Consider the following 23142-nt stretch of genomic DNA (forward strand, 5'->3'; position numbering starts at 1 on the left):
TACGCCATGCTTCTAAACCTCAATCCCAGCTCAAACAATCGATTCGTAAATACTCAATAAATGAATGACACAAATCGCAGCTGAGTGAACTACAATGTGAGCAGGCTCGTCTAACGCAGTCTAGATTCAGCCGCATTGGATTTACACAAATAGGGAAGATGTCCCTAAAATGGGCTTGAGTGTTACAAAACAGAATCACATATGTACCTATATATTTTGAACAGAAGAATGTAGTACAATTTGTAGTATTCAATGTCATGAAACATTGATGGATGTATAATTTTCGCAAAAAAGTCTTAGGTAAAGATCTTTCAGATTCATAGCCCGAACAATAGAGTCCGTTCCCCTACCAACAGCAATATTTGCACAAATGCAATAGGTTTTATGGCTTCCCACCGCATGGAATTCTGGTCATTGTAGTAATACAGTGCACATGATGATTCCGACGCACCGCCGCCCTGCATTACAGTCCACCGTCGATGCTCTGTTTTGCATGTTTTGCGGGGTTGTATTTATATAAACAAGTCACAGAACTACGGAATGTAGAACACGAGGCAACTCTGCTGTCGACGTCGCGATACCACAAAGCAGACTACATATCAATCATTTTTCGATGAAATACACCACGCGCCTCTACATTAAGGTTGTTGTGTTTTAAATAGTGCGGTATTATGATGAGCGATTTGAATTTACGGATTACGCTAAATTTAATGAATATTTGTTATTCTTATAATTTTTCAAACTTTTAGTATAACAATAATTCAGGCCTACATTGATTTTTCTGCATAAGGTACTGGTTCCCTTATTAAGCATGTGTCACTCATTTTCATCTTCGAAAAATAAAGAATTGAAGCGCTTTATGTTATTTCTTAATTGTGTATATTTTGTTAGAAATGAACACGCATGAAAACAAAAAAAAAACGGAATCAATCGGTGCCGTAATCGCTTGTTTTCAAATAGGATGAATATGGGAGCGTGAGATTACTGATGGCACTCGTACTCTATTTCCTTATTGATTCCTTCGTACATGCGTTACATTTGCACTCTATATGTATAGAGCTGCTGCAAAAATTATTCTGGAACAAACGGTACTTTAATAATCTAGATTTAACATCGTTGATTTGATTTAGGTTGATATTGATATCATCGTCATCATCATAGTGAGCATGTAAGTATTAAGCATTTAATCACATATATATCAAGATCCCAACGACTTTGAAATTTCATTTGTCGGCTAAGTTGCTTTATTGGGGCAAGTGTTTCCCGAGCAGAAGGGCATACCTTACAAATACCGTGCAAAGAGCAACCTGTGTTCTAATATCTCAAGTTGGTATTGCTATATTATTCTACGCAATGTTATGAGAACACCATAATAACAATTGGAGGTATTTGAGCAAAGTTAGGTATTGATGTGGTATTGTTGATTTAGCTGGGAAAATAACTGAAGAACAAGATTTGTTATTACATCATGGAGCTATTGAAAAATGTTCAATTTCATAACAAGAAATGTTATTACTTTGTTATTTCATACCTTCTGGATAACAAATAGAGCACTTGAAATTTATGGTATGCATTCATTATTGAAATAACAAAACTTATTATTTTTCAGATGTTATTTATACAAAATTATGGTATTCATTTTTGTTATTTTGCCACTTAGGTCCACCTAATGAAGGGCATATCGAGGTATAATGTTATTAAAGATTAATACCTCGATATGTTATTTTGTTGCTATTCTTTTCTGCTCGGGTTACCTATCGTTTGATAATTCCATACGTAGATGGCGCTACTGAGCGTACCATTGTAATATTTGATATAACTCAGGATTTTGATCATCCAGATAAATTATAGCTTCGACAAAGTTTTTGGGTATGTCAAGGACTTACAGATGATGGGCTGTTTAACCATTATGTGGCCGACAGGGTAGCCGGGTACCCATCACCCATTTAAAATACACCCATTTAAAATACACATATAGGTGGCGTTACTGAGAATTCTCAGAATTCTGATCACTTGGAAACATACATTTTTCGAAAAAGTTGTTGTGTCGGCCATGTACCTCCAGGTGATGGGCCATTTAATTCGAAACTCCACACATAGATGGCGTTAGTAAGCATGCAAATTTTCTATATCATATATCTCAGGATTCCTATCACTAAGATACGTGAAGTCTTGGGCAATGTTATTGGGTAGGTCATGGACTTACAGATGATGGGCCATTCAATTCCGAACTCTACACATAGGTGGCGTTAGTGACCATGAGCATTTATAGTTGTGCATTTGTGAATCAAGCAGCAGGGGCATGCCGTGCAGAAACTACGCTCCTCCTCCTCCTCTCTCCTCTTCTTGGCGTAACTTCCTCACTGGGACAAAGCCTGCTTCTCAGCTTAGTGTTCTATGAGCACTTCCACAGTTATTAACTGAGAGCTTCCTCTGCCAATGACCATTTTGCATGTGTATATCGTGTGGCAGGCACGAAGATACTCTATGCCCAAGGAAGTCAAGGAAATTTCCTTTACGAAAAGATCCTGAACCGACCGGGAATCGAACCCGTTACCATCAGCATGGTCATGCTGAATATTCGTGCGTTTACCGCCTCGGCTATGTGGGCCTACGCTCATATTCCACTAAACTTCTCAGTATCATTCACGTTACAAAAGGGAAGTAGAGAAAAACGCACAATGAAAAGCAGAGTTTTTGTACAGGTGACAAGATGCTGCGAGACAAACAAACATAAAAATTGACAACATTTCTATCCCGTATATTTGAGGGTTTTGATTACTTAGAAGGTTTATTCTTCTATATTGTTAAGCTGGTCAAATACTAATAATTGATGAATCGTTTGATTCGAAATTCCACCAATAGGCGGTTCTAGAGAGCTCACAAATATATTGAATTAAAATGTGCCAATGGAATGATTGCTGTTTACATTTTAATTGATTGCTCTCAGTTGGCGCCAGCAGTGAAAATTACTTACAAGAACTTTTATAGCATCTAGTTTCCAGCGCTGACAGTCCGGCGGCGACTCCATCGCTTGTATTCAATGCATCGTCTGTGCTACTCTAAGTTTTCAACATTCTCAAATTCTCACCTCAAGCTCACGGAAGCATGGTAGTCAAGAACTGTCAAATCGTATGGGAAAATCGCAAAAAACATTAATTGTTAGAAAACTGTTGGTGGGGGCGATGTTTTCACCCGCCGCCACTGTCAACAGTCATATGACGCTAACCTGAAACTACCCATCGATTGGGTCGATCCTACCCGGATTTTTATGCTATTAGCAGCTGTCAAAATCCGGGTAACCGATATCCCATCAAAAGAGTAACCTTTACCCTGATTGTGGGTAAACGGGTCTTCGCGAAAATCTCGATACCCAATTTTTCTTGTGGTGTGCAGACGCCAACATCTGGGTAAATATCTGGGTAAATGCGTCTTGGACATTTTTTTCGTATTTTCCGCGGTGGCGTCTAATTCCAAAAAGCGGATATGGAGGAACTTTGGAGGACAAAAACTGCAAACTTCTGACTGGTGAGTAATAATAATTAGTGTTTTTTTATGAATCATGGTCTAATTATCATCAAATTTTCAGGCATACTGCGCAGCTTACCCGACTGCAACAAAATAGACCAGACTTGGCGTAGTAGCCCGACGCAGGCGGAACGAATCAAGGAACGAATAATCACCTTCTGTATTGGTCACAGGTATGTCTTTTCTTCACTAGCTTATCGATAAATTGTATCGATTTCAACGATATCGTTATAATTTCTTTTTTCTGTAAATTTAGGACCTGGCCCAGCTGTGAAAACGTCTCAGGTGAAAATCACACAAAGATTTTGCGTTGCATATGAGACTGCCACTTTCAAATCTAGATCAACTTCATCGCCTTGAGAGCCGTTTTGCAAGATATTTCTTTATTTGTACTTGTTCTTGGGATATCAATAAATCGTTACTGTGTTTTATTTCCTGGTTTTGTTTTGGGATTTTTTTTCCAGTCGAACAAAAATATAAAGGGGGTTCCATGAGGGATTCGTACAGTGCATGCTTACCCATTTATATGATAATGGGTAGAAAATACCCTGGTGAGAAACGTCTAAATCGGGGTAACCTTTACCCAGATTTTGCAACCAACACCGGTAACCCAGATTTGAGTAAAGGTACCTTTACCCACTTTAGAGTAACTGCAGTTTTGCTCGATCTGGGTCGCTCTGACATCAATCTGGGTAACTGGGGGTTAGCGTGATCATCAATGATCCCTGAGCGCGAGAGAGTGATGCTCCGTCAGATGAGTATTTTTTTTACCTTTTTTTATTAACCGACCATCTTCCATTATCAATACACCTTGTAAATGTAGTGTCCCGGTTTATGTGCATTTATTCCGAGTTTCCCGTGTCTTCCCGGTCTTGACCCTGGTCCGCCGCATAGCCTGCCCGTCGGATGTTCCAACAGGTTATGGGAACCAGTGACGCGAGTGTGGTAAATGTCCCCGCCGGGTGCGAAAGTTCCAGTGTGAGTCCGGAAGAAAAGATGGAGCAGTAGGCCGTGTTAGGCTTTGTGATACCCGTTCGGCGCTTTGGATGAAGTGATTGTTTCCCGTCCGGAAGAAGAAAGGAAGAGTTTTGCCGGCTGAAGATTGGACAATAATGGACAAATGTTGACTCTGTGAAAAGTGCATTCCCGTACGTGTTTGAGTCTGTGGTAGTTCGTTTTGTATCCCGAGTGCAGTGAGAAGTGTTGTTGTTGTTCGTTTCCTCACTGCCGGACTTTGTTGTGAATGGGATTGTTGACTGTACAGTGCGTCGCAAAATTGTCGGTACGGTTGTGAAAAGTCGAAAGTATTGAAAATGTCTGAGAAAGTTTCGTTTCCGTTGTTGAACAACAGTAACTACTCGACATGGAAGGTGAGAATGCAGATGCTGTTAATACGTGACGATTACTGGTTTGCGATTGACGAGCCGAAACCGGAGCCGATCTCCACCAGCTGGAAGCAAGCAAACCAAAAGGCGCTGGCGACTATTGTGTTGGGTTTGTCGGATAACCAGATGCACCTAGTGAAGAATGTGACGTCGGCTAAGGATGCGTGGGTGAAATTGAAGGCGCACCACGAGTCGGCGACGATGACGTCACGGGTTTCATTGCTCAAACGGATCTGCAATCTGAACATGACGGAGGACCAAGAAATGGAGAAACATCTTTTTGAGTTAGAGGAGCTTTTCAACCGGCTGCAGTGCGCTGGTCAGCAGATGGACACGTCGTTGCAGATTGCGCTGATTCTTCGTAGCGTCCCGGATTCGTACTCCGGATTGGTGACAGCCCTTGAAAGCCGGAAAGACGAAGACTTGAGCATCGAACTGGTGAAGCAGAAGCTTGTGGACGAGTGGCAGCGACGATCGGAACGGTTCGGGAGTTCCGCCAAAACAGATGAGCGGGCGATGAGGATGTACGTCAAGCGGCAGGAGGAGAAGGTCTGCTACTACTGCAGGAAGCCAGGCCATTTCAAGCGGAACTGTCGGCTGTTCAAGAAGGAGCAAGGCGAGAAGGAAGAAGACGATCGTGATGCCAGAGCCAAGCAGGTTGCGGAAGCGGACAATCCGATCTGCTTCACAGTTGGAAGTCGTCAGTGTAGGGGTCGCTGGCTTGTGGACAGCGGATGCTCCAACCATATGACGAACGACAGGAGTTTTTTCGACAAGCTGGACGAGACTGCAAAGGTTGATGTGATGCTGGCAGACGGGTCTCGGTCGAAGTCAGCAGGAACCGGAGAAGGACTAGTGAAGTGTTACGGCAGCGACGGGAAGCCAAAAGAGATTCGTGTCAAGGAAGTGATGTACGTACCCGAACTCTGCAGCGGATTGCTATCCGTTCGAAAATTGACACAGAAAGGATTCCGAGTGCAATTTGAAGCTGCGAAGTGCGACATCATCAGTACAGGAGGAAATGTAGTGGCCGTCGGCGAAGTCAGTGACAACCTGTACGAGCTGAAGACGAAGAGAGTGTGAAGGCGGTGAACCAAGAAGCAGTGCAGCAAGAAAGGGCAATCGGGTGCAGTCGTTGGGACACGACGGGCGCCACCTTCAGGAGGAGTTTCGGAATCAAGTGCGGAACAGTGTGCTGGCTGACAGGCGTTAGCTGACGAAGCGAAGTGAGCTGCGACCGATCAAGGACGTGAAGCAGCGGTGCTGGCATAAGTGCCGGTGCGATCGAAAGTAGATGTGCGTATGTTAGGATCATACGTTCGAGGAAAAGACCATGGAACCTGCTCGAGGTTCAAACATCGAGGAGGAGTGTTGGTGGGGGCGATGTTTTCACCCGCCGCCACTGTCAACAGTCATCATCAATGATCCCTGAGCGCGAGAGAGTGATGCTCCGTCAGATGAGTATTTTTTTACCTTTTTTTATTAACCGACCATCTTCCATTATCAATACACCTTGTAAATGTAGTGTCCCGGTTTATGTGCATTTATTCCGAGTTTCCCGTGTCTTCCCGGTCTTGACCCTGGTCCGCCGCATAGCCTGCCCGTCGGATGTTCCAACAAAAACGAGATATTTTTGTGAAAAGTTAGTGAATAGAAATCAAGAATGGTTTGAAAGAACAGCTTTCTATGTATACCTTGTGTTCCGGAACAACTTCTTCACCGAGAAAATTCGATTTTACTACCTGCCATCTGTTATATTTTTAGTTTGGAATGTCGATGTATTGACCTATTTTTTTGTGTACTGATGGTACTAATCGTGCCTAAATGTCTACAAAATTTCATGAGAATCGGCTTAAAATTAACTAAGTTACAACAAAAACCAGACCCGTGCAAAAAAGAAACGGGTGTATATGAAAAATGAAATTTGTATGATTAGTAACACCATCTTTGTGTGGAGTTCCGAAATCTAATTAAGACTTCTGAAAACTCAAGATCTTCAGATAATTTCGTATCAAGACACTATAGTACTAAATTTTTAATGTCAAATACCGCCATCTAGTGGAGAAATTGCGAATTAGCCAATGCTCCATTTCTTTTTTTTTTAAATTTATTACGCATTGCAAGAAAAAAAAACAGTTTCACCCTTTTTCCCATTTGTCAGTCAGTTGTGAGCCAGGGCGAATCTCATGTCATGGTTGGTACAGTAGACGTTCGCTCGGTGCAAACGGTTTAACTGCAATGCTTTTTAAGGGCAAGTCCGCTAAGTGCAACAATTTTGCAGTTATAGCACCGCTATCCGTCGAAATCAAATGTTTTTCGCATGCACTTCCCGAGTAGGTGGAAAAATCTGATGAATAGCATATTCAGCTATGATTGATTGAATTACTGAAGAGCAAAAACTGATATTGGTTTGATTGATATAAGAGGTAAAAGAACAGAAATAATAGCAAAATCTTATATGGGGAATTACTCAACAATAGCTCGTTAAGATATTACAAGATCAAAATAATAGCAAACAAGATTTGTCACTTTTTTCTAGAAAAAAAAAAATAAAAAAATGTCAGCATGCAGCATCGAACCTACGACCTAAGGATTCACAGGCGGCGATGCTTACCACTCAACTGTGGCTCGCTGTTGTAAATAACATGGGAATAAGAGCATGCGGTTCTTCGTTTTCACAGCTCAGAAAGGGGCACATGGCATTTCACTAACATTGAGCCATCTCTATGGGTGTATGTGTTACATTTCGTGCAGAAGAGCTAAACTTGTTCTTATGTAGAAATTTTCAGCTATTTCGACAAAAACAAAAACTGATATCATATCAATTTGAGCTATTCGTGCGATATTCATTAGATTTTCGAATAACTCATCAAAATCATATCGAGCTATGACAGCAAAAAGTGTTCGATTTGAGATATGATTTAGATATTCTCGTCTACCCGGGTTTTGTTGCAGTGCGATGTTTTCTGAATGCACATTGGCTGCATTGTGCAGCGACTGACAGCTCTTTGACGTCTGTCAGTTGTTGCAGTTATCGAATTTCATTCGATAGGTGAAACGTAAACAAGTTGCAGTTATCGAGCGTCTACTGTATCCGTATTTGCATTACTTAAAACACAATCACTACAAGGCTGCGTGACACAGCCAAACGAATCATGAGCAATTACAGATTGTTTTATTTTCGTCTCATTAAAACAATCTCGAAAAGGACCATAATTAGCTAACTTACCCTTCCACGCAAGTCATCAACAAAAACGATCAGTCGGTGGGCGAACGTCGATGTTTGTTTTGGTCGCAGGCAATGGGAACGTGTATCTTTGGCGCCAGTGGGTTTGCCGAAAAAATTTCAATGGAAGTGTCCGCAAGAATTTACAAAAAAAATCTTAAGCACCTCGCAAAGAATATTTTGAAGGAATTTCGGAAAGTATTTTCAACAGAATTTCTCGTGAAATTGAACATTTTTTTCCTATGCCAGAAAAATTCCTGAAGGAATTGCTGAAAAACTCTTCAAATGAATTACTGGAGATGTTGCCAAAGGATTTCTAAAAGAATTTTCAAAAAATTTAAAGGAATTCCCGAAACAACCTCAAAGATATTTGCCTGACAAATGTATAAAGAAATTATCCTAACGAAAGTTTCGACGAAAGTTCCAAAGACATCCTCGAATAAACTGCCGCAGTAGTTTCCATAAGCTTAGAAAAAGAATTTTGCAAATTCCTTCTGAGAGGAATTTTTAAAGGGATTACCTGAAGACTCATAAAAAATCCAAACGGAATTCTAAAAGGCACTGTTGTAGCAATTTCTAAGGATTTACAGAAAAAAGTACTGTGGAAATGCCCAAGTAATTGCCATAGAAATTTCAAAAAAAATTACGAAGAAAACTCTAGAAGCTTTGCCGAATTAATTTCTGAATGCAGTACATAAAAAATTCTCAGAGAGATTTCTAGATAAATTCCATAAAAAAAATGGCCAAAAACTGCTGACTCAATTTGTAAAAGATTCTTGAGAAATTCTCAAAATTTTTGTCGTAAAAACTTCCGCAACACCTTGCGAAGAAGTTGTAGATGAAATAACTAAACATAATTGCAGAAAAAACTCATATAAGACTTTTCGAAGCAGTTTCCAAATAAATTACAGATGTTTTTTTTTTCGAAGGATGCGCCAAAAGACTATTTCACGAAATTTTCAAAGAATGGTGATCGCGACGTTCAATCAGTTTACGCTGTTAAGTGAATCCCCTTAATGTATTTTTTTAATGGTCGGCAATTCATTTGGATTTTGATGTGAACGTTTAACATCATGCAAATCTTGTTTCAGAAAATAGCAAATTTCAATTGTGCAATTCTTTCTACGCTATAAACCTGGAGAATTATTCTCACTGTTCTAAAGTTTGAATCAGACAACAAAATTTTATAAGTTTTTAAAACTACATTTTTCTTAAATTGTACAATTGTTCACGTGATTGTCTTATAAACAGGGAATGAAATTATCAGCAAATTGAGATGAAAACAGGCGTTTTCCGAGCAATCGAACAATTCAACGATTCATTTTCCAACGAGAAATGTTTCTCGGTAGCTGCTGCTATCCGCCACCGAAGGTAGCCGAAAACTGAAAATCGCTCTTGCCATTTTCGGTATCCAACTTTATCACCTTGCCAAATATCGCGATAATTATCAAGAAGCAAATAACAAAAATTGTGTCGCCAACTAAAATTCAACAAATATTCAGCTGGGTAGGAGTTGTTGAGAATCGACCCCGCTGTGATGTCAAAATTCGCGGCCCGAGTGAACTTTCAGCGGGCGGTACACTCGTCTATGATGCGTGTGGGAGAGTTTTCTATGATCGCGATCGTGATCGATAATTTCATTCCCTATAAGACAATCACGTGAACAATTGTACAATTTAAGAAAAATGTAGTTTTAAAAACTTATAGAATTTTGTTGTCTGATTCAAACTTTAGAACCGTGAGAAAAATTCTCCAGGTTTATAGCGTAAAAAGAATTGCAGAATCGAAATAAGCTATTTAAAGCGGTTAGCATGACGGTGGCAGAATTTGATCCGGTTTTTACATAACGTTTATCACCATTGTAGTTAACAAAGAAAAAGAATATAGCGAATGTCAAATTTTATTATATCAACCATAAATATTCAAAGTGTCATTTCATCCGGTTCATTGAATCCGGAGATAGAACGCGTTAAAATAGATATCAGATTACACTAGTTTACAAAATAAAACAAAAGTCGTGAACTTCTGTCAACCACCAAAATTTTTGAAGTTTTTGAGTTTTAGCTCAATATCGAATTTTACAGCTTTTTAAAATATAGAATTAACTAAAATTCAAATATCTTGCGTTTTGTTCAACCAATTATAAATCTTTTTCCATAAATTGAAAGCTGAACATAATACCATTCGATCATCTGAAGACAGGTTTTGTGTCAGATTAATGAATTTCAAAATATTGGCGAGTTATCAGGACGATGACCTTAAATTTTAGCAAAATTTCCAAAAAATATGTAAGGAAATGTATTTTTTTTTTTTTTCAATAAGAAAAAAACAATTTAAAAATTCTTTCTCAACGTTTATTTGACATATCATATGTAGGCGAGTTACAGTAAAAAATTCAGCTCAATCGGAGCATTGGTTTCGGAGAATGAGATGTGTGAAGTGAGCGACTTCGCTTAAAAATAGAACAAAAATCGATTTCGAATCATCAGCCTTGTAAGGAAAGTCGAAAAAATTTCCGCACCACTGTATTTTTTTTTCCTTCTCGTTTTCGAACTCATGGCGTGATTCTACACCAAAAACGATCATCAGCTTACCAAGTTCAAAAATGGTGTAAACTAGTGTTATTAGGGATTTTTCAAGAATCACTCTAACTTTATAGAATATTCTGTAGCCTGTAGTCTGTAGAATAGCCCAGTCTTGCCCAAATATGGAGAATTAAAAGACAACAAGTTGATCAACTAACAGCGAAGATTAAGTCAACTTTTGATGTAATTTGCAAAAGTTACAGATAGTTGAAGATTTTTTGAAAAGAGAGAATTTTGCCTAGGACGATTATGTTGTCTATCTCCTGTATAGTATACATCTAAATGTAAGCTAATCCTATCCCTTCAAGCGCATTATTCAAGTGTCTACTGTCATCGACCGACTGATTCACACCTGGTATACTGCCCCTATTCGCATAAAAGTCCCATGTTTGCTGGGTTTCCTATTCACATGGGACTGTTGTGCGAATGGGGGCAGTATATCAAACATCCCCTCATCACAGTAAAACACGAAAAAAAACCCCAACAATCAAATCCCACACATCCCAACATGCCATCTGTATTACCTTCACGTACCACCGGGTGGTGGAGCTGATCGTGCCATGTTCCTTGCTCCCGACGCTGGCCCCCAGCTTCTTGGCCAGCATCTTACTGATGGTTCCTTTGCAGGGGCAAAGACACCGCAGCGATCGGGAACCCTCCTTGGTAGCCGCATGATTATTGGTGCTAGCCGCCTTTGGTAGCGGTGGCGGTGGTGGAGGAGGCAAATCGGTTGCCATCGGTGCAACCACTGCCGTGGCCGGCCCCGTGGTCGCTATCAGAGGAGCATCCGCAGCGGAGGATTGCTCCGAAGCACCGTACACGGAGGCCGAGCCCGAGGCCACCCGAATCTGGTGGGAACATTTCTGCGCCAGCAGTTTGGTCTTCTCGGTGAGATTCTGCAGGGTTTCGTTGCTGGGGCAAAACATGACACTTTTGCGGTTACTTTATCACTTTTTTTTTGTTTGGGTAATCACTTTAGTTTGTTACTTGTGCGATGCATTTCTCGTAGAGAGGGACACATTTGATGGGCGCCATTCTACATCGGGAGAAACAGTGCGTCAATATTTGGACGAGTCACACGCGTCTATTTTTAGATTAAACCCCCCAGGGGTGGTGGGACGAATATTGAATCAACTCTTTTCGGCTATTTTGCGGTTAACGAGCGTGGTTATATAGGCAAGGAGTGATAATTAATTGGTTTGTTGATAGCCAGGCACGAGCTGGGTTTTGTTGACAATGTGCAGAGCGTGAAGCGAAACGAATATGATGAATCAACACACATAAGATAGGAGGTTGTGGGAGCGGTGGATTGGTAAACAACGGTTTGGTTTGATGTCGAGTATGACGTGGATATATGGAGGTCGTCAGAAATATTCTTGGAAACAATTCAGATATTATACTGATCCGATCTTGATGTCGTTTAGTATTTGTATAACTTAACATTATTTCTCTGGTAAAAGTATTCCTAGTAACTAAAAATTGTTTACATAGAAAGAATATGATATTACACGACTGATTTTCAAAATACGTTGTCACAGACAAACAGACGTAACACTTAGAACAAATTCCTTGAAAATTCATCGCTCAGTTACACTAGCACCAGCTGGTGACGATAATGCGCGAAGCACTGAGCTTCGCAATATCGTCATCAGCAGGCGCTAGTGTGAAACGTCAAACGCGAACAAAAACGATGCGCGCGTCTCTGGTTGTGAAAGTAACAACTGTGCTGCTATATGCAGCATAGTTGTCCCATGTTAATAGGGATTCCCATAGAACATGGGACAACTAAATTGCATACGGCAGTGTGGAGATTTAAAATGATCGTTAAAACCGTGGGCTATAGAAATATTGTCAGTGTTACGTCTGTTTGTCTGTGGTGTTGTTTTTAACCGTTGATTTTGACAATATGGTTTCTACATATTATGTTAGATGTTCAATCCACCATACACAAAGTACAAACTATCTTCTTCTTCTTTAAGGCTCTACGTTCCCACTGGAAATTCGTCTGCTTAATTTTTTTTTGCACCCAATTTGGCTTCATCAACGTATTTTCCTGAAAAATACAGAATATCATTCAAACAAAAAAAAAAAGTTCGAAATCAGTCAACTGGTTCAAAAGTTATGAGTTTATGAAACATCTTGACTTTTTGGACCATCCTATCTTAAAATTGGTCACCCTAAGACGAAATAAAAAAAACGGGCCTAATTATTTTCGATGAACTACAAACCCACCAAGTTTCACGACAATCGGAGTTGCACTATATCGATTTTTTTTTATGGAAAGACGATCAATCCTTGTTATGGAATACATTCCCACAGAAATGGTTATGTTTAACCAACAATATTTTTTAGATAATAGATTTCAGACTATAGATTTCTTCCAACCTGTCCTTTGTTTGAACATGAATTGGCATTATCTACGATGCAGAAGTATAGGTTTGATAACGAATTTGATTAATTGCAATATTTAGAAGTAAAAAGTTTTAACAATTCCAAAAGATTTCACCGAAATCAATTTTCAATTCAACAGAATCTACGACGTTAACAATTCTAGTACTCCCGAACTTCCATTTAGGTAATGAGTTAGGACCGCCTAAATATAATTTTTACCCATCGTAGAAGTAGCATTAGTTAAAATACACGAAAATAGAAACAAAAAAATCCTAAATGGATTCATTATCGGATTTTATTTTGTTCATTACCAAAATGGATTTCAAGGTTGCAAAGAAGTTCAAGTGACTAAAAATGCAAAGGGGACGGAGTCAAGGCTTTCTGATGTAAAGGGAGGAGGTTCACAGGGATTTCAAGGATGTTTTAAGAGCGGAAGCGGAGGCATTGCCAAGCATTTCAGGGCACTTCAGGGGGTTCAAAGAGCTATTAGGTAGCTTCAAAGGCTCTCAGGTTTCAGAGGCATTTCATGGGGTTTTATAAGCTCTCAGGTTAGCTTCACGATGATTTCAGAGGCATTACAGAGACGTTAGCGATTCAATGCGTTTCATAACGTTTGAAAGGTATTTTAGTTGGCTTCGAAGGTTTTCGAGCTAGTTTCACAGAGGTATCATGGGGGTGTTGGAGGCGTTCCAAAGCGTTTCAAGATGTTTCAATACGTTTTAAGGGTTTGAGGAGGTTTAAGGAAGGGAGGCCTTACGAGGCTCTCAGGTGAATTCCCCGGAGGTTCCATGGGGGTTTTAGAGGCGTTTTAAGGCGTTTATATGTATTTCAGGGGAGTTAACGGGGCCTTAGAGACTGTCAGGTGACTTTCACAGAGGTTTCATGGGAGATTTAGAAGCGTTTCAAAGCTTTCATGGCATTTCAAGGCGCTTTGGGCGTTTCAGGGGTGATACACAAATTATGTCACGCAAAAATCGACCTTTTCCACATCACTTGATAGCACATAGTTGTATGAGGCTGTGAAAGCATGAATTGCATATATAATGCTCCAATAGATCATTGATTACGCTTGTAGATCCGATGACCCAAGCCCCAGGGAGTTCTCGGATACTCCTATACAACCATAGAGTCCACCACTTGGTGGAACATAAATGTTCGACGCTGCAGCCTACAGCCGCCTGTGGGAGTATGAACCCCATTCATAATTTTTGTAGATACAACTAGTAGCTCTCGTAGATTCGATGGCCTTTACGCCTTTACATGAGAGAGTTGTTGAAGACCTTTAAAGAATCTTTGAATTCATCACTTGATAGATCACAGATACATGTGACTTTGTGAATATGATCCATAGTCATAAATCTCTTAGAGGCAATCACTAGGGCAATCATCTACGTTGGTAGATTTGATAACCTACACTCAAGAAAGTTCTTGGAGATGCTCAAACTGATAATGAACTCACCATTTGACAATACATAAGGACATGAGGCAGTGTGAGCATAAACGTCATTCGTAATGCTCCAATAAATGACTGATTACACTTGTAGATCAGATGGCCTTAACTTCAGAGAGTTCTCGAATATTTCTATAGAATAATAGAACTTGAAGTTGACTTGATAGAACATAGATGCCAGATGCTGTGTTGGTATGGACCATATTCATAATCCTAATAGATGCAACTAGCGGCTCTCACGGATTCTATAAGATTTACTCAAGGGGGTCTTTGGAGGACCTCAAACAGAAAATGTACCCAGAACATGACAGCAAATAGTTGCATAGGACTATGCAAGCATGGTTTTTGTTCATAGCTACCCAGGTAACCAATAAGCATTTAAATAAGCCGTATTTCAGCTTGAAAACCGCATTATATTCGCTTTCTACCGTATCATAGCAGTTCGACTGCTAAATTGCCCTATATTAGCAATTCAAATGCTACTTAAAATCTGACAGCTGTTGTGTAGCTGTTGGCATCTCACAGTAGGGTAAGAACTTTACCCGGTCCTAGAAACCCCCGCATACAAAATTTCACGCTGATCGGTTCAGTGGTTTCCGAATCCATGAGGGTCAGACAGACAGGCAGACAGAAATTCTTTTTTGTATACACTGGTGCTCCAATATATCACTGATTACGCTAACAATATTATTCATAAAACTATTGCATCATATTCATCTAACTCCGTTAGTCTCGATCCCGTCTAAAAGCCATGGTGCTGTAGAGCAACCATAGAAAGTATTTGAAAGAAAAAAAGTAGGAAAACAAAATCTATTTCTTAAAAACATTAATTTTTGAAGAATATTCAGAAGGCTCAAAGGTAATAACTGTACAAGTGCTCATCAAACACTAAACTAAAAAGTGTGGAGTGCTAGACGGCTGTCCCTACTGCGACATCAGGGACGCAAAACAAGGAAAGAATAGCCGCTAGTAAAGGTCCTGATTTGAAATGAAGAAATGTTTTAGATTCCAAATGACGAATCATTTATAGTTACGTAAAAAAACTGCTGGTAATGAGAGGCAACACTGCATTCAACATTCAACTTAATTGGAATTTTCATTCAAATCGAATGCCACATTCGTGCAGCTAAGTGCATCATAATCCTTACCAACAATCAAAAGACCAATCGAAAAATTATGACTAAGGGGCGATTTCTTCACCCTGGCTTAAGCGTTAAGCCAGGTTTAACTGTATGGGTAAGCCTGGCTTACCGGTTAAGCCGAGGTGAAGAAATCGGCCCTAAGGTGAATAAAATCGAAATGAAACACCTACCTCCGCGCTACATAAACTGCATGACTCATGGAAAAGTTGCTCCAATTTCGTTCACCCCGAACATGACATCGAAATACCTAAACCACACTTTGTTCAACCGCACTCTAAACACCGTTGTCAAAGGTCACGTGCAAAGCGCCCTGCTGTTGTCCCCTCCATAATCCCTTTAGGGACGAATCATAACACCGCACATCGTTTCCACCTTGAAGGGTTTCATTGAACTGGCTGATGCCTGGCCCAAGCAAACCAGTCACGTCCCAGTCAATGTGAAAAACGGTTTTCCCACCTTGGCAATTCCGAGAATCCTTACGGCCACTTAACCCGTGAGGTTGTTGTTTTCTTGGGAGTTACATCCCAACTGAAACGGAACCTGTTCGTCTGTGTGACTTTCCATGAGTATTATCTCAGTTTTTGACTAAGAGCGTTCTTTGCCATCTGATCAACTTAATTGAACCGGGATTCGAACTCAGCTCTACTAGATATTTGACCGTGCGCTTACCGCCTGAGCTACACCAGACCAGGGATGAGAAATGTACTGGAAAAAACGGTTACCGGCTGTACATTTGACATTTTTCCACACGAACATCACAGGCCCAGCCAAACTCAAACTGTTCGAAAAATAAATGTCATAACATTTTTTTTCCTGCAGCCTTCTTCCTCGAAACGGTTTCCAAGTGCGAGAGCGCCAGTACTCGAGCACAACGACGACAGAAATTTCTGTCTCTCCCATTTTCGCATTTTTCTGCGTTTCAAACCGCTTCTAGACAAACTTCTTTACATGCATCGCAAAGCTAGGAGTGTGCTCTAGCTGTTTGTGCAAATCGAATTAAGTTATTTATTAAAACAAGTGAGTTATTAGCAGTTGAAAATATTTGACATTTTTCGCAATCACCCGCCTCAGCATGACTGCTCATAAAAATTTTCGTGGGGAAGCGAAAACCGTCAAGCGTCTGCTCGACTGCCGTCGGCGCGACATCTGGTGGTATTGGTGCTGCCGTTGTTTTGTTTTTATTTTACTGCCAGTATCGATGAACGGTAAACAGAAAAAAGTCTCATTTCCATGCCTGCACCAGACGGAGTGTAATGGATGGTTGTCTTCGTCATCGTCTCATGAATGGAACCACCACCGCACTACCTCGTGGAAAGCTCCATCTTCCAGGTGAGGTACAAAAAGTACCACCGGGGAATCCTTTCAACTTGAATGGCTGAACCATGACAGGCCATTAGCGTCATGCTCGAGGAATCATTATTCATGATGCGGTTGGTGTTTGAATAGAATCTAACGATAACTAATGGTCAATTTGGTGACAGAGAATCGGTTTTCGTTTAGAAATTTAGTCACGATGAAAACATTTTCTTCTTCTTCTACTGTGTGGAAACGTCCCAACAGGGAAAAATCTATATCTCAGCTTAGTCTCCTTTAAGATTTTTCACAGTTATTGTATTCAGAGCACGATGACACAATATGTCCAAGGAAATCAAGAATATCCTGGTTCGACCGGGAATCGAACCCAACACCCTCTACATAATTGTACTTTTATAATGTATCCCATTATTAGACTGAATCAAACATCAAATGATCTAAAAATCGTTTAAGGTGAAGATATGACGAAGCCACACCTCGAATTTTCAAGAGCACAAATCTGAAGATCCGAATGTCGGTATGCGCTGAAAAGTTGATCGATTGGTCACCACCAGCGGGTAACTAATTGATTAACTTTTCAGTGCAAACCAACATTCGGTTCTTCAGATTTGTGCTCTTGAAAATTCGAGGTGTGGCTTCGTCATATCTTCACCTTAAAGGTTGTTTGCCCACAATTGATTTCATCTGAGTTGACATCCTCAAATTCCAGGAATTTAATTCCATCGACTCTCCCCATATTTGCAACCAAATCTTGATGGTGACAAGCTTATGAAAACAAGCGAGATGTGCTGACGTCAAGGCGTGACACACGTAAACATCAACCGAGGGAGGGGTTCACCATTTAAATTTCTTAATTGATTAAACTGATCAAGCTAAATTTATCATTTTGAAACCGTTGCTATTTACACTCTTGGTCTGGAAATAACTTTCTTGGAAAGCAACTCCGCTCCGTCCCACCACCAACGGGCATCGACTTTCAGGCGAACGCATTACGAAACCATGTGTAGGCTTGACTTTTATGAAACATTTACCTTCCAGGCAGCAAAGCAAGCCCACGCAGGAAACTTTTCCGAGCAATATCCTTCCATAACGGAAAGTACACCTAGCAAAGAGCTTTTTTTTTTAAGGAAAGGATACCCTTTCTGAGGAGCCGCGCACAATGGCCGTTCGGTCGGTTATGCACGCGCTAAAAGCTATTAAAGTGCTGCAACAGCTATTGTCCTGCTCACTACCCATACTGGAAAGAGTTTTGCAATGTGCAGCAGTTTTCTCTTTGTATTGCAGACAATTTAAAATGAGCAAAATAAAAGATTTATGACGTCGGAGTCGTCGTCGCCGCCTCACCGCGCGGCGGTCGTCTCGGTTTAACTATGGAATGGTTGCGTCGCGTCGCGACGAGCGTATTTCAGTTTGTATTTACTACCATACTTCCGGGAAGTAAAATGGCTCAATGCAACTTCGTAGTGCACCGCAGTTGCTAACGGCGTCAGCTGTTCTCTATTTAGAGGAATCGGTGCAAAATGGTCCACTTTGGTGCATCTTTTTTTTATATCTGTATTAACGAGATTTTTAGCCCTAGGCTAGTTCATCTCGGGACCCACGCTTTACTTCTCTTCCGAAGGAAGAACTCTCATTTTGTGAGTTTGTCGGGAGTGGAATTCGATCCCAGGTCCTCGGCATGATAGTCACGTGCTTTAACCATCACACCAGGTGCACTCTACTTTGGTGCATTGGTAAATTAAAAATTTCCGCAAAAGATGGCGCTATTAGGCATATTAAGTTTATTAGTACGAAGAAAAATTATCTGTAGATCTTGAGTTTTGGGAAACTTTCTCTTAAGGCTCTTAAGGCTAAGTGATCCCTCAAGAGGCCTACAGTTAGCATTAGCATTAAGCAAGTCGCTAATGCTAATGCTAAGAATATACGCCATTCTACTAAATTTGATGATATCAGGACCTAAAAAGGCAAAAAATGAGCTTAGAATTGCGAGATCTCTACTCGTTTTTAATATATTGACAAAACAACTTTCAAAAATCAGCTTTTTTGACCATTTTTTTAGATCCCGAAGGAAACCTACCCTATTGTGCTCAATAACTTTAAAACGAGAGGAGATATCACTATTCTGAGCATATTTTTGGCACATTTTTTTTTTTTTGTAAAATCCTTTTATTGCGTCTAACTTATAGATATATAAAATACATAGTTATCTAAACCTATATTGTTTTCTGGTGTTTCTATTATGTAACAAAAATATTTAGCCAGCTGTTTCATTATGCTACGTTTACAATTCCTATTCAGCTGTCTCAGAACGGGGTATATGAAGTCTTCTGGTTCGTACCTATTCAGACAAGGTGCTTCTACTATAATTCTGCGCCTTTGATATCTCCAAATTTCACGTACACGTTGGCATCGAAAAATTTTATGAACAACTGTTTCGGGTTCTCCAGGGCAATCGTCACAGTTAGGATCATCAATCACGTTTCTTAGGAAAAGGAGTTCTTTATGTTTGATTTTTTTGTGCATAATGGTGTACCAGATAGATCGTTCCTGAGAAGTTAACCCACTGGAGTGAAGATTTCTGTACACTGTTCCCCAATTTCGTTGTTGTGCTGACATAAACCCTGGGTCAGGAAGCTGGGCTATGAGGTGTTGATATATACCTTGCGACGACAAGGCATCTTGAAGGTGGTCCGGTAGAGTTGCCAGTTGGTTGATAGCTACTGTGATGTGGTTGCACACTATCGGTATTGGGATGTTCCGATCTAGTAGAAAACTTCGAAGAAATGGAAGCTCATCTGTCAGGGACATTAGACGATTGGTAAGCAGCGCTGTAGCTTTTCTCTCTACACAATGTAAGTTCAGGCCACCTCGGATTTTTGGTAAGATGAGGCTCGCAAATGCTATTCTTTGCAGAGGCTGTCCATACCAAATAAATTTTCCGTACTCAGTTCGTATTTTGTTTATATACGTCTGAGTAATCGCTATGTTCGATGCCATGTACCATAGCTTGGAGCTTATGTACGCATTCAGCAAAATAACTTTCTGAATGATGTTCAATTTCCTAGGATTCTGGAACCAAATTCTAGTCTTGATGCCTTGTAGAACGTTTTCCCAGTTTTTCTTCCGGGCTTGCTGGACATTCTCGCCATACACAACTCCGAGGATATTGATGAAATTTTCTATGTTTAGCCATTCCGTTGCGCCTGTTAGGTTCACGTTGCCGATCATAATCGCAGCAGTTTTTCGTCTATTTAGAATCGCCCCAGAGGTTGCACCAAAATGTTGAAAAATTTCAGTTACAGCCACAACCATTACTTCATTATCCATGAACATCGAGATATCATCTGCATACGCATTGAGAACTGCATTTGGAAAACTTCGTTTGATGTTATCCAGCAAGGGCTGCAGATAGATCACAAAGAGATACATGGATAATGGATCTCCCTGTCGTACCGATCTTTCAATCTTGAACTGTTGCGTAAGGCGCCCATTCACCAGAATTTTGGAGAAGGACTGGTTCCATATTGTTGACAGCAGTTCGACAAGTTGCGGGTTGAAATTCATTTTTGTCATGGTTTCTCTGAGAAACTGATGACTCACTCGATCGAATGCATGATCAAAGTCAAATGAGACTAACAATGAACTTCTGCGATGGTGTTTCAAACTACAAACTTCATCAAGTATTCGACTAGTGGCTTCAAATATAGTTTTGTTACCATTTGAACACTTTTGGTTGTTCGATAGAACTAGTGGAATCAAGCTGTGAAGCCGTTGCTTGATTATTCGAGCAAGAAGTTTGTAGTCGTAATTCAGTAACGAAATGGGACGGTATCCATGGATAGTATTGTCCCGACCAGGCATGGAAATAATCGTTCACAATTCATTCATTTCGAGCTCTCTCGCAAACATTCTCGCGGAACGAAACACAATCCCAGCAATCCTGTACATAGTGTGTTACGCACTCAGGCGAATGAAGGGGATAAAGCAAATACACGAAAATTATGGAAGCGTTCATCGTTGTTCACGTTCACCCGTTGAATCATTCGGTCCGGAATTGCAATCGCGAGACGAATGTCTCAAAAGTATCACACGTGAATGTATTCCTTCAATCTTGGCGATTCTTTCGTTTCGTTCGTCGTACTTCTGCTGATTCTGATGGTGCTAGTTTTTTCTATCCCATCTGTTGGGGGTCTTAGGCAATTGCGTGTTTTAACTTCAGTTTCGAGGCTGATGGTGCATGGTTACAACATCGCCAGACGTACATTATTTATTATGTTCATTATCGTACATTATTTTCATTATGTTCGCCTGTTTTATTTACAGTTGAATTGTCATTTGGATCATGTGTTAAATTTGGAGTCAGATTTAGGCAAACAATATTGTAATATAACCGGAAAAGGGCATACACATTACACATACATACTTTACAAAGGAAAGAAAAAAAACTATGGCTAGGTTACCGTTTTATAATAGATCAGGAGAATTATTTCTATGGTTTATTTGTGATCATAATGTTAATCAAGGATTTTTGGTCAATTAATTTTGACAGTTACATTTTGGCCAAGGTGTACAGGGCAAACAAAAATATTTGTCACTTTAAAAAAAAAAAACAAATAGGGGCAGACTGAATCAAACAATAAGCCGAAATGTATTTGTCAACAGTGGTCAAATATTTGTCGTTCAGGCAAATCAGGCACAAATCTGCGAGTTTGATCCTCATCAAGGACCCGGCGCGCGGCGGCGTGATAGACATGCTTGCATTCAAGTACGGTAGAAATATTTCCTGATAGAAAGTTATCATCATGATACATGGTACAATAGTAGGTATATTTTACCGAATCAATTGTTTCCGCGCCGCACCATCTGCCAATGTCACCGCCAAGGTCAACGTATTTTCCCCCTTTGCCTTCACATGACCAAGGAAATATAACACCAATTAACATGCTTTACCTCCCCATCTAGCAATAAATTAAGAAAACGCACCAAACCCGCAAAATAATATTGTCATAACAATCACGCGAATGCAATCTTTCATTCGCACTGAATCTAAAATTTGATTCGTGTGTGAACGTTCGCGTAAAGATTCATTGAATCACGGCCCAATCGAAGAACCACAATCGGCATGATTCAATTTCTTCGGTGCCATTCTCTTTATGCAATCTTTCTTTCTGCAGTTTATTTGTATTGCGACTCGGTGTAGTTCATTGGAACGGTTTGATCCAACCGTGAGCGAACGATACAAAGCAATCCGAACAAAGAACGCAGTTGAATCTGAGTGAATGAATTTTCCCGTGCCTGGTCCCGACCTTTCTTTTTGATAAGCACAATAATACCGTCGTAGAAATCCCTGCTTGCGTGTCCTTGAAGAGCATCGTTCATGACATGTGTGAATTCGTCTTTTATGATTCGCCACGTTCTTTGGTAGAATTCCTTAGGTAGGCCGTCAGATCCTGGCGATTTCCGAGAAGCGCTGGTTTTCAATGCAGCAAAAATTTCATCTGTAGTAACGGGTTGCATGATGTTGTCGTTATCAGGATTTCCGGCTGGAATTGCCTTTGAGGGGTTGAAGCTTTCAGACGGTTCTCTTTCCTCAACTGCGTATAGTTCTCGAAAGTAGGTTTGTATTATTCCGCTAATCTGGTTCGGGTCCTCAACATCCTCGCCATTCACAGTTGAAAGAGAATTTATTGTTGTTTTAGCTCGCTTTCCGTATGCCTCCGCGACATGGAACAATGTGGTTGATTCCCCGGAGATGAATGTTTGATTGGTCCTTCGAAAGTAGTCCGAAAAGGATCGTTGATGACGCAGCATTTGTGACTTGATTCTGTTGATGTTGGTAAGTTGTTCAGCATTCCCATAGTAGTTGTTATACGCATCTAGTAAACAACTGCGATACAACTCAATTGTTTCCCGAAATTCTCTATGGATAATAGAGGACCGCCATTTCAGGAAAGAGATGACCTTGGGTTTGGCAAATCTAATCCACCAATCAATCCATGATCTGAAGTTGCCTCGCGAGCGTGCCCAGTATGTCCACTTTCTTGAAAATTCCTCCAATATCTCCGGATCGTTCAAAACCTGTGGTTGAAGTCTCCATGTACCTCGTCCAGGCGGCGTGCCA

The 23142-nt window shown here is 40.4% G+C and overlaps 1 protein-coding gene across 5 annotated transcripts in view; it reads right to left on the bottom strand.

Annotated features, from left to right (window-relative positions):
* The window catches only part of LOC109432299 (ral guanine nucleotide dissociation stimulator-like 1), a 230401-nt gene that overhangs the window by 35374 nt on the left and 171885 nt on the right, over window positions 1-23142 (bottom strand). For 3 of the 5 annotated variants that reach the window (XM_029875140.2, XM_029875139.2, XM_062855558.1), the window contains exon 2: window positions 11249-11760. The exons of the other annotated variants lie outside the window; for them this stretch is intronic. In XM_029875140.2, coding sequence (XP_029731000.2) covers window positions 11249-11650 — 402 coding nt within the window. In that variant the 5' untranslated portion in view covers window positions 11651-11760. The remainder of the gene's footprint in view (window positions 1-11248; window positions 11761-23142) is intronic. 5 annotated transcript variants of the gene reach the window in all.

Source organism: Aedes albopictus, chromosome 3 (assembly GCF_035046485.1).
Source record: "Aedes albopictus strain Foshan chromosome 3, AalbF5, whole genome shotgun sequence".
In the NCBI taxonomy this organism is placed as follows: domain Eukaryota; kingdom Metazoa; phylum Arthropoda; class Insecta; order Diptera; family Culicidae; genus Aedes; species Aedes albopictus.